The sequence below is a fragment of the Macaca mulatta genome, chromosome 1 (genome assembly GCF_049350105.2).
Source record: "Macaca mulatta isolate MMU2019108-1 chromosome 1, T2T-MMU8v2.0, whole genome shotgun sequence".
NCBI lineage: Eukaryota > Metazoa > Chordata > Mammalia > Primates > Cercopithecidae > Macaca > Macaca mulatta.
In genome coordinates this window covers 58835911-58848447 of record NC_133406.1, presented here as the reverse complement: position 1 = coordinate 58848447, position 12537 = coordinate 58835911, and the positions used below count along the sequence as shown (strand labels likewise).

The 12537-nt window shown below is 49.3% G+C and overlaps 1 protein-coding gene across 1 annotated transcript in view; it reads right to left on the bottom strand.

Moving 5' to 3' along the window:
- Positions 1-476, bottom strand: part of IGFN1 (immunoglobulin like and fibronectin type III domain containing 1) — a 34982-nt gene extending 34506 nt beyond the window's left edge. The window contains exon 1 of the mRNA XM_077982240.1: positions 470-476. Coding sequence (XP_077838366.1) covers positions 470-476 — 7 coding nt within the window. The remainder of the gene's footprint in view (positions 1-469) is intronic.
- Between the last annotated feature and the right edge of the window lie 12061 nt (positions 477-12537).

Below are 12537 nucleotides of genomic sequence, written 5' to 3'. Positions count from 1 at the left end.
AACAAATTGAAATCCAAAGCCAAGACTCTTAAAAAAAAAAAAAAAAAAAAAAGGCCCAGCACAATGGCTCATGCCTGTAATCCCAGCACTTTGGGAGGCCAAGGCGGGCAGATTGCGTGAGATCAGGTGTTTGAGACCAGCCTGGCCAACATGGTGAAACCCCATCTCTACTAAAAATACAAAAATTAGCCAGGCATGGTGGCACATGCTTATAATCCCAGCTACTCAGGAGACTGAGGCAGGAGAATCACTTGAACCCAGGAGGCAGAGGTTCCAGTGAGCCAAGATTGTGCCACTGCACTCCAGCTTGGACAACAGAGTGAGGCTCTGTCTCAAAATCAGCAGCAACAACAACAACAACAAACAAGATGGGCACGTCCCAGAAATCTCTGATCCCTATCACTTCCCTCCTCTCTGTCCTGGTAAGGATTGCCAGGGAGGGTTGGGGAGGGGAGGTTTGTTCTCTTACCTGCCATAGTTCTGCCTCCTCTTTGACTCCTCTCAGGGTAGAAGTTCTATTTTCCTGAGAACAGAAATGGAATTGCTTTTGAGAGATCCAGCCTGGTCTCACCCCACTCCTCCCACACCATCAGTGCATAAGCCAATGTCTGGGGTGGGAGCTGGAAAAAGCTGCTGCCCCCAAGAGCTTTTCTAACCCACTAATGGCACTGATTGGTTTCCTGCAATTCCCTGTCCCCTGCAAAACCAATTTCCCAGAGACCAGGGAGTGGGTAGGATGCTACCCAGTTGGTAATATTCCCAGGTAAAGGGAACCATAGGCTGAGCCTGCACACTGTGCTGGTGGCCTGGCCTCCTGGTGGGACCCCAGGCCTGATGACCCTGCCCAGAGGGTGAGACACAACCTTCCCAAACCTGAGGAAATCAGATCCATTCAGGATCCTTCCAGCTGTGTAACAGCTTGCCCCATTGACTTTGGAATGAGAATTCTCCAAGGACATTCTTTGGGACTCCTGGCTCCTTCCCCAACTCTGAAATTTTCTGGCAGGACCCCAAAGTCCTCTACCTCCCACATTCATAGAATCCTTCCGGTCACAAGGTCTGCAGGGGAGAGTCCTCAACTTTGCTGCTCTTAAGTTCTTCTTGGCCCAGGCCCATAGGATCCCCATAAATCCATCTGCTCCCCTCTGAAGCCAGTGAATTATAGTGTCAGGTGAACAGGAGTATTTTCCATTCTGTCACCACCACTATCTCTCCCGATTTCCTCTTAATTGCATCCATCTGTTATGGTCAATGGGGAGTCCCACACAGGAGAGGAAGGGGGTTGGCTCTGGGATGGGATGAGAGCCATAAATTGGGGTGGGGAGATGTCTTGAAAGAGTTCTCCAGCAGTCCCACCCTCTGTGCGATTGGCCCACGGCCAAGCAGTTCCATTTTGGGGACTCCATTTTCTGCCCAAAAAGCCTTGTCATTAATATAGAATCACACATGACAGAGCGAATTCCTCTCTCCCATGGAGATCGTTCCATTTCGCAATGGCCCACCCACTGGCACTTCTGGCCCCTGGCGGCCCCTCACCAGCCCAGCCGCTGCACCCTAGCGTGCTGGAATGCCATGGTACGCCAACTGCGTTCTGGAGCGGTCACAGGTGCCACAGGCGCTATGCCGAAGGGAGTCACGAGGAAGGGTGGGAGGGAAGACAGTCACCAACGGATGAGGACCCAGCTGGCCATGGCCAGGGGGAGGGCTGTATGGGCCCCCGTCCCACCCACCCCTCAGTGCAGCCTCCTGGCAAGTGCACTGGCAGCAGTCAGTGACCCCACACTGGAGTAGTCTGAGTTCAACACAGCTATCTGAGTCATCATCCCCATCGTCACACACATCATCACCATGAGCAGCTATCATCCTGCTACTCAGCTATTGGTAACACATGAAGAAGGATAACGATGATACCACTCTTCTCCCTCCAGCCTCCTGCCTATAGCTCCCAGCTGAGGAGGGCAAAAGAAGCAAAGCCCTTGGGGGATCTTAGGGGTGTGACATTAAGCCATCCACTTCTGGTGCTCCACCATCTTCTAAAATAAGCCAGATTTGGTACAAAGTCAATGACATGGGGGAAGAGATCTGTTGAGTTGGAGACTAGAGGGATGTGGTCTCAGTTGGAAGAAATGAGAAAGGAAGTGAATTCTCTCCTACATAATTCATTCCCACATTTAAGAAGTCCAATTGTTCCCAAAAGCAAATGTCAGCTTGTGTCCTTACTTCAGCTGTCCCAGCAACACTCTCAGCACTGGATCCGGGGGCAGTGTCTCCCTGGCCCCTCTCCAGGATCTATGGCTCCCTACCCTTTTTCCCTAACCTCCCTGGATCCATCCTGCAGATCCAGGTCCCTGCTACCTCCAGCTGGTCCCTGCTACCTCTCAACTGGTAGAAATGGAGGCAGGAAGAGCCAAATGGGGTTCTCTCAACTGCTTTGACCATGTTACTAACCAAAATATAACAAGTCCCAGCCTGAGGTCCTTTTTCTGGACTGCGAGTGATATTTTTAATCTGGTCATCGTATCACACTCAAAGTCAAGCCATGTCCAGAAAATTAGAGCCAGGACAGAACCACCCAGACAGGACACACTGAAATTCTCTCTTCCAGATATCCTGGAGTCGCCTAGAGGGGATACAGGTGCACTCCAGCGTGTGAACGGCCAGCCAGGGAATGTTCACCAGGCAGATGTCCTACCCACTGCCTGCCCCTTCCTGCAGAGAAAAACTGGACAGCAGGTTAGTGTCTCCATCCGGCCCTATCCTGGCCTAGGTGGGCAGCCAGGTGTGAGTGCCCACTTACCTGGGTGTACAGCTGGCCTCCCGCTTCCTGTCTGCTCCCTCTTCCCCGTTTCCAGCTGCTGCTTGCTGGAGGCTCTGGATCGACTGGTAGTAGACAGGCAGGGCTGGAGCAGGTGTCAGTTGCTGCAGGCGCCTCTGCTCTCTCCGCCCCTCCCACTCACCCCGCCTCCTCCTCCTCCTCCAGTCCAGGCTTGGCAGGGTAAGGCCCCCCAGGGCTAACACTCTAGCTCAGAGGAGGTCAGAGATGGAAGGGTCCTGTGACATCAGTCCATCCAACTCCTCGCTTTGCAGAGCTTTAAGCTCTTAACCAGACTGGCTTAGTATAAATTTGCCCCATGATGCCTTTTTAGCAAGAACATTTTCATCATCCAAACCCTTAACTTTTCAGCTAAGCTGGTCCCTTGGGACCTTTGACACCATAAGTCACACAGATACATAAAGCTGCTGCCCTCTTGGGAATCACATCTCAAAGTGGTACCAAAGAGGCAGCAAACTTTGAGAGTGGGAGGGAAGGCAGTCACTAATGGAGTCACAGACACAGAGTGACCAGGAAGGAGGAGACCCTGGGAATTGTGTAGTCAGGAGGCCTGCTGGAGAAGGTGAGCTTGCTCAGGAGCTTTTCAAGGAATAGAAGGGGTGACCTGACCAGCAGGGTTGGGGGCTGAAGTTGGCAGGGCAGATGGTTGGCAGATGGATGGCAAGTGGAAATTGGAAATACAAGGCTGGTAACAGATTTTCTTAGGGAGAGTGGAGGGTAGGTGAGGCCTAGGAGATAAGGCCACTTGGTGTGCTTTTAAAGAGCCACATTCTGTCTCCTTAAGGACAGAGAACTGCTTTGTTGCCACCCATAAGCAAGGCTGATCCAGGATTCAGGTGAAGTAGAAGGGAAATGGGGTGAATGTCCTCCAAGGGAGGACACTGAATATTTACACGTATTCATTAGCATCTTGCCGATTTCTACAGGCACTACCTCTGGATGTGCTCCTAGAGGGGACGTGTTTGACGTCTTCTGCGCAAGTGTGTGTATATGTGTCCGTGCATGCACACACACATGCATTTGTGTGTCCTTCCTGTGTGTTTCTGAGTGTCAGGGCTGGTCTTTCATTTGTTCAACAAATGTGTGTTGAACACCTACCCTGGGTTGAGCCCTGGCTCTGGCACTGTGTTAAGCCCTGGGAATACAAACGTAAGCAAATGACAGGGCCCCCCCATCATGAAGTTTGCAGTCTAATGGGGCAGGCAGATGTAGGGGCTCTGAAGGAGACAATGGAGAGTGTAAGGGGAGGGCTGGACCTTGGACAGCAAGAGAAAGACTGACAGTCAGAGTTGAGTTTGGACAGGTAGGCTTTGGGGGCCATTGAAGAGTTTTGATCTCTATTGTAAGGGTTACTAAGGTTTGTTTAAGGTGGAGAGGTGACAGAATCCAATCTGCCTTTTAAAAGAACTCATTCTGGCTGCAGAGATGCAAGGGATTGGAGGAAGGAGGAAGAGAGAAGCAGGAGTCTACGTCCCAGGAGTACGGTCCCAGGAGAACACCCCAGGGTGTTCTTTCTCATGGTGGAACCCTGAGCTCCAGGGGCCTCCTGAGCTGCAATGCTGTATCATCCCAGGAGCGGGAAGGAGGAGGCTGTGAACATGGCCCAATGCAGAGCCCTTCAGCATTTCAGGTGCCTCTATTGCCCCCGTAGATAGCCCATGTGCGCTTCCCTGAAGTCTGGGGACGGCTTGCAGATCCACGAGTCAAGGTGTGTCCTGCTACCTGGCCTCAATTTTCCATGTTGTTGTTGTTGTTGTTATTGTTGTTTTCTAAATAGAGATAAGATCTTGCCATGTTGCCCAAGCTGGTCTCAAACTCCTGGGCTCAAATGATCCTCCCGCATCGGCCTCCCAAAGTGCTGGAATGGCAAGTGTAAGCCACTACATCCACCCCATTTTCCATGTTTTAACAGCAGCCCACATTAGGGGACCCACTCCTCTCTGTGCTATGTCATACTTGGATCCGTATCACTGCAATAAAATGGAAATTTCATGACTCTAAGGAACTGAGATGAGTTACGCAGTTTTTACCACTCTCCCCACTTGATCCTCCATCAAATGTAATGTCCAATAATATTTAGCTATGTCTGGATCTCTAGCCATCCACCAACACCACCACCACTTCCCAGGGTATAATCTTATTACACCTCCTGATCGACATTTCCTTTCCCTTGGGAGATAAAGAGACAAGACCTGGCCGGGCGCAATGACTCAGGCCTGTAATCCCACCACTTTGGGAGGATGAGGCAGGTGGATCGCAAGGTCAGGAGATTGAGACCATCCTGGCCAACATGGTGAAACTCCGTCTCTACTAAAGATACAAAAATCAACTGGTTGTGGTGGCACATTCCTGTAGTCTTAGCTACTTGGGAGGCTGAGGCAGGAGAATCACTTGAACCCAGGAGGCAGAGGTTGCAGTGAGCCAAGATTGAGTCACTGCATGCCAGCCTGGCGACAGAGTGGGACTCTGTCTCAAAAAAAAAAAAAAAGGAGACAAGACCTTACCTTCATTGATTAGGGGAATATCCATGTCAAAAGAACTCTGGGCAGTGAATTTGTGTGCATTATTCATTGTTACTCAATGCCTTATGGAAAGGGCTCAGGGACTTTGGGTAGGGATAGGGTCATAATTCACTGATGCTCTCCTGCCCCCACAAGAATGAAATGCATTATATAGCAGGTACCAAGAGACTCGGGCCCCATAAAGGCCTCTCTTGGGACCATTTTACTCCTGATGGCATGGGTCGGATAAGATAGTCTCTGAGCTCCTGGGCAGCTTGAACCTTCCACAGTCCTCCGACTGAATGGGCAAGGCCCTGTAGACTTGAAGAACGGTCCATGTGACCCAGGAGATAGTTTAATTCATTCACAGGTGTCCATTGCCTCTGGGCTTGGTGTAAAACCAGTTCTGTCCCAGCTGGGTGAGTCACTAAGGGTGCTCTCCAGAGGAGGGTGTCCTCGCTCACATCTGATGGGGTCCATGTAGATGAGTTAGCAGAGGAGGGTTCTAACCAAAGACATGCAAACATGCTCACACATAAACATACACATACACCACCCAACACCCACAGAGCGGGTCTTTGTGAAAGGTAGAAGACTACGAGCTGCCCTGTGGAGATGGCTTCAGAGCCTATGGGCCTTCTCTAGGCCTGGAGCTAGGGCATAAGATTCTATTTCACCACAGTCCCTACCCAGGATGATGGAGCTGGGAGGACCAGTGGACAAACAACACCCCTCCTGTGCTTCCCACCATCCTCTTTGTCCACTGTCACGGCTGCCCTCCAGTCCACCTGCTCCCTTGAACCATCCACTCTGTCCCCCAGCTGCCTGCCTGGCCAGTATTCCTCCCTATCTCCAGTCCAGCCCATGTGTCAGCCTTAGTTCATCTCTTTCTCACCCCACCTGCAGTGTAATGAATCTCATGTAGCCGCATGGGAAAGAAGACCTTGGAGACCCCAAGGGCAATTTCATGCTTTGAAAGCTGGCTTTCAGTGACAGAGAAACGAGTCAGGAGCCAATCCCTAATCTGGAAGGGGCTAGTCCAGCAGGCTCAGCTAGCCCAAGGGCTACAGGAGGGGGTCCTTTGGACCCTCAACAAGGAGAGGCTGGGGAGAAGTTCCCACTCCACTTTCCAGGAATGGTTGAGCCACAACAGGCTTCAGTCTATTGAAGCAGCGTAGACTCTCACAGAATATCAGAGCTGGACAGGACCATTGAGGACATCTAATAACAACAATAAAATTATAGCAATAGCAACAATAGTATTTAAACCTGATAGAGTTCTTGCTACATGCCAGATATTCTTTTGAATCTTTAACTATATTTACTCACTTAATCCCTCACAACAAATCCAAAAGGCAGAATCGATCACTAAGCCCATTTTACAGAAGGGGAAACTGAGATACAGAGAGATTATGTAACTTGCTCAAGGTCACACAGCTGGTGAGTGGCAGAGCCAGGCTGTGGACCAAGGCTGTCCAGTGCCAAGTCTACTCTCTTAACGACTAATGTCCTGTGTATCAGGACATTAGTGGATCCAATCCAACTCCCTTCTTTTCAGATACAGACACTGGGGCCTGGAAAGAAGTGATTTCCTCCTGGAAGGCACACAGTGAAGTGCTTTGCAGCCAGACTCGCCTCCTGGTGGGAATGAAGCACCAAACCCTCAGTCATTCCAGAAAGCTGCTCCCTTCAAATCTTCATCAGGTGGTGAGGAGGTAAATAAACTACTCCAGCTAAACAGATGCAAACCCACTCAGCTTTCTAACATTGCATTTTCATTTTGCAGGGACACTTGCCTATTTGCATATAATCAAGCAAATCACAGCACTCACTGGCCCCCAACCTACTGTGTGATGTTTTCTACATGGGTTATTTCATTTAGCCCACACAACACCCTACGACGTAGAAACATATCCCCATTTTAAAGAGAAGGAAGTTGAAGCTAAGAGCAACTAAATAATGTTTCCACTGTTACACAGCTAGTAAGTGATTGAGTAAAGATGTAAACCAGACCATCTGATTCTACTACACTTTCTTTAAAAATAACATAGTCTCACATTTTGCAGGCTTCATGGCTATATTCTTTTAATCATCAATGTTATCCTCAAAAGATCTCACAGGGCCTATCAGAAGTTGAGAAGGACCTGGCCACTTGCAATTTTTGAGTCTTCTAGTATTTTTTTAAAAGAAGAAAATAGGACTAGAAATAATGGGTAGTACATTTAAAATATTTACATTAAACCACTTAAAACTTTTACAAATCCTGTAATAATCTATGAAAAGCATGATTACATTGCAAAGCATTTTGTGTCTATGAGTTAAAAGAGTTCATTCCTGATGCCCTACCAGTAGGGTAATAGTGTTTACCAGGAAAAAACACAATTTGTGGTTAAAGGTATAAAATGAGTATTCTCTTCTTTCATTCCATCTATGACCGTGTGGATAACTCATTTGTATGTAGTGTTGAGGCTCTTCAAGGAGCACCCCCTTCCCATTCCCATGACAGGCCCTGTCTAGGGCGGGAGCCCAGCAAGGGAGGCAGGTCTGCAGGAGGTTAGAGGAGGCTCTGCCTCACCCCTTCCAGGCCCTGGCTCTCTCCGCACAGTGGCTCCAGCTCACAATGGCTTGGAAGACTGGCCTAGTGACTGGCAAAGAGGAAGGAGGTAGCTGGGAAAAAGGTGCCCTTCTACCCATCTCTCCCAAGAGCGGTGAGGAGGCTGGGGCTGCTGCCCCACAACTCAGAGCAGCCGTGCCGTGCCGTGTGCCTCTGACAACCACCAGCTGCTGCTTCTCCTAGTGGCCCCAGGCCTCGCAGCAAGAGGCTCTATGCTGGTAGGAGATGGGGAGGGGTGGGACTGCAGAACCCACCTGGGCAGTCCCCTGGAATCCTTACTCAGCTCTCAGTTAAGTCACCACCCTAAGCAAATCCGAGAACCTAAGACTGAAAACTGTTTCTGGTGCAGAAACAGAGTCCAGAAGGAGCTAGCATGCTGCGTAAGTAGCAGTGAGGCAGTTTGGAGGAGCCAACCACCTTGAGTTGGGAGACCCTGAGGCAGACTGGGGCAGGGGAGCCAGGAGACCCGAGTCCTGAAACTGTCTCCTGGAAGCCCCAAGCTGGACAGCCTAACGTAGACTCATTTTAGAAACAGACTCCGTTGGGCTGGATTTGGAGTGGCATCGCTCTTCCCTGCTGAAGAGAGCACTCTCCTGCCCATGCATGGAGGCTGGCTTATGACAAATCTGAACTCTTCCCGGCATCCAGAGCATTTCACCAACCAACACCCTTGCCACTGACCTCCCAGCGTGTTCCCTCCAACTCGGGCAGGCTGCCCTCTCGTCCCCACTGCGTTCTCCCTCCTGCCTGGAGTGCTGACCTCCCTGCCCTCCTGTGATCACCATATTAAGTGGCATTTCCATGTGACTGCATTAATTCACCTCCGTTTTCAGGTCTCAGTCTGTCTTGCAGACACACTCTGTCTCCTTCTGAGTCCTGGGAATTTCCCAAGAGCCAGAATTGCCTCTCCTTGTATTTCACCTTTCCACAGCCCACCACACCCCAAGACACGGCTCTGACCACAGAAGCTTTATGACAGGGCAGTTTCTCCTGAGCCTCGAGTCGGGAGATGCTCAGAAGCTGTATCAGCCCTTTCCCATCCCCACCCTGCAAGGAAGAGTTCCCTTTAAGTAAAAGAGACTCCTGGCTAAACATGTGTTTAGCAGATTCCCAAAAACAAGCTTCAAGCGGGTCAAATTTCTTGACATGCCAGGAAAGAGCCCATTACCAACAGGACTGCCCACATCCAGGCAAGCCGTAAAGTGTCATTTGTACTTTGCTATGGAGTTTGGCATTTATTTTGGAGTGGATGAGGAGTCATGGGAGGCTCTCAGGCAGAGAAATAACATATTTGTATTCTAGAAAGAGCCCATGGGTGGTATGCATTGGTTGGATTGGAGAAGAAAAAATTCTGAAGTCAAGACCTGTCTCTGCCAAGTGTGGGGCCCCATATCTCCTACATCAGACTGGGGGCTCCCAAGGGCAGGGACGGGGACTCCCAACCCCTGTGCTCAAGCCTGGGCACGCGCTCAGGGAAAGCTTAATGCCTGTGGACTGATTTACCTGAGGTAGAAATTGAGACTGACTTACCTGAGGTGGAAATTGAGGCTGATGGGGACATAACTTATCTCCAGGAACCCTCACTCTCCCTGGCCAGCCCAGAAAGGGACCCTGGGGATGCAACAATGTGACACAATCCCCCTGACTCCAGCGTGGCTCCTTCCCTGGATCATCTGTCCTCTTTCTGGCACCAATTTCCCAAATTCCCAGCAGCCCAGCCACACACAGCTGGTGGTAAAGATCAGGCTGAAACCCCATCCCTGCCCAGTGGCTTGGCCGTGGAAGCAGAACACCACGGGCAGAACAGGCTGAGGGCTGGGCAGGGAGTGGCTGGGACTTGCTTGGCACCTCAAGTCCTTGGGAAGCCCAGCCATGGGGAGGAAAGATGGCTGACACTCCCCTGCCTAAGAAACATAGGGACAGGACCCTCCCCTGAGGGCTAGTAAGGAGACAGTTCCTGCCCACAGGAGGCTTAGCCTCAGGCTTCCACCTAGGATGGCAGAGGCAAAACCTCAGTCCTCTGATTGAGGAGACACCATCTCCACTATCAGGTCACCATTAAGTTGTATCTGTCGTTGCTATGGTTGGCTCCGACAGCCAGTCCTATCTATGACAAGCGGAAATGGAAGCTCACAGGTATCATGCATCTACAGCGGGTGACTGTGCAAGGCACTTGGCACTGTGCAATTCTCTCTTTAATTATCTCACTCCATTTTACTATTTCCACTGTGGATTGTAGAGAGGTGTTTGTGCATGCTATAGCTTCTGCCTAGCTGACTCATCTTCAGATTGGTTTAATGTGACCTTTGTCCAATGCAAAGTAACTAGCACTTACTGTCATTGCAATTATCTCATCCATCTTTAGGGCATGTATTGGTTTATGGGCTCTCTCCCCACGTAAAATGCAATTTAGATTGCAAGCCCCATGAGAGGAGTTCTGTCTTGTTCACTGACTTTGAGAATAGTGCTTGGCATTCATTTATTAAATGAACAAGGCCTGAGAGAATCTGCAAATAGTTTACCTGACTCTAATTTAAGAGGGAGTAGGGGAGGGCAAGGAAGAATAGATTCTTTACCACCACAACTTGATTTTAAGTCTGGAGATATTTGGACTCTTCTGTAACTGTAACTATGAGAGGGGAGAAGATGTCTATTAAGGCTTTGTATAATAAAACTGGAAGACACAGAAGAGAGAGGTTCCACATAAAAGAGAACAATGAGATTCTGAGTGAGAATGGAATTACACACTTTAGGAGCCAGGTTAGAAATGTGGCTGAGCTGGGCTCAGTGGCTCACGCCTGTAATCCCAGCACTTTGGGAGGCCGAGGCGGGTGGATCACCTGAGGCCAGGAGGTCGAGACCAACCTAGCCAACACGGTGAAACCTCGTCTCCACTAAAAATACAAAATTACCAAGTCATGGTGGTGGGTGCCTGTAATCCCAGCTACTTGGGAGACTAAGGCAGGAGAATCACTTGAACCCGGGAGGTGGAGGTTGCAGTGAACCTAGATCGCGCCACTGTGTGACAGAGCAAGACTCCATCTAAAACAAACAAACAAACAGAAAAACCATGGCTGGTCCTTAAAGCTAGGGGCTGAGAGTAGGGTCATGATGTAGGATTAATAAAGAAACTCTCTCTTTCCTCAGCCCTGACTTTTGCATTACCACAGTGTTTTACAATCACCAAATGGCTTACGAAAGTTGTCCACCCTCCCAATTCCTGAACAGCAATGGAGAATTGGTTAACAACTGAAGACTCAAAGGGCTCCACGGTAGAAAGCCAAACTCACTTCTCTATTGACTTTCGTTTGAAAAGAACAACTGGTGCTTCAAGGATTCAATCAGAATTTGCGATGCAAAGTGTTAAAACTTCCTCAAATATTTAAATATTTCCAAATGCAGGTACAAAAGAGCAGCAAAAGGAAATAATCATTGAGTGCTGGAGTAACATCAGTCACTCTAAAGTTAGAACCAGGATTTGGGGTGTGTTTGGTGATACTCAAGGCATTTGGCTCTATGCAACGTGGAAAACCTTGCTCCGTGAGGTCTTTCTGTTTTAAATTTGCATCTTTTTTTGACTTCCCAAATGTTTTTACCACAATTAATCCCTACTCATTTAATTTCTCAAACGTCGCCCCAAATAAATTTGGAGTTTTTTTTCTAAAAATTAAATCCCATGTTCTGGAAGGTTTGTGCCACTGCCAGAATCCAGTGAATGACGGAGTTCAGGTGAACATGAAGCTCTTTATCAGGGCTTTATGCCCTGGCTAAGTGCCAGGTGCCATGCTGGGCTTTTACTTGTATGGAGACCTTCAATCCCACAACCCCCCTGTAAGGTGGGATTCTTATCCCTGCTTTACACATAGGAAACCTGGGACATGAGAGGTAAAGTAAGTTTAGGTGACAGAGTAAGCCCTGATGAATGCAGTGGCAGATCTGGAAATGGAACTGGCACACAAGTCTCCTGGCCTCTCAAAATTTGGGCTCCTCTATTTATAAAACAAGAAACCAAGATGTGCATGACACCAACCCTGTTCTGTTCCTTCCTCCTTCTGGAGAACCAGAAAAGATGGAAGAAAAAAGAAGAGAGTAAGGGATGGATGGAAGGAAGGAGAGACAGTATGTAGAAGAAAGAGAGAGAAAGACAAACCTAAAAAAGAAGAAGAAGAAGGAGGAGGAGGAGGAGAAGGAGGAGGAGGAGGAGGGGGAGGAGGAGAAGAAGGAGAACAGAATTCTACCAGAGGAATGCCATTAGTACCAGTCAGAGAAAAGACGACAAACCCTTTGGTTTGTTTAGCTCAGTGACATGCTTTGGTGCTATTCTGTCCAAATGCCCAGACAGCATCAACCAGTGATTTCAGGCAGCCAGAGCATGCTTCTCCCTCTTATGTCCCAGCTTCCCTTTTCCTGAAACTCCCATTCCTCCCACTCACCCTGCAGTTAATTCTGGAAAGTGCCCCAGGCAGTCCCTGGGCTAACTTAGACAATATCCCAGGGGGCCACCTGTCAGCCTAGGTTGTTAGATGCTTGCTCCTGGGAGATTGACTGAGCTGCCTGGATCTCACTAATGCCCAGGGCAGAAAAGGGCT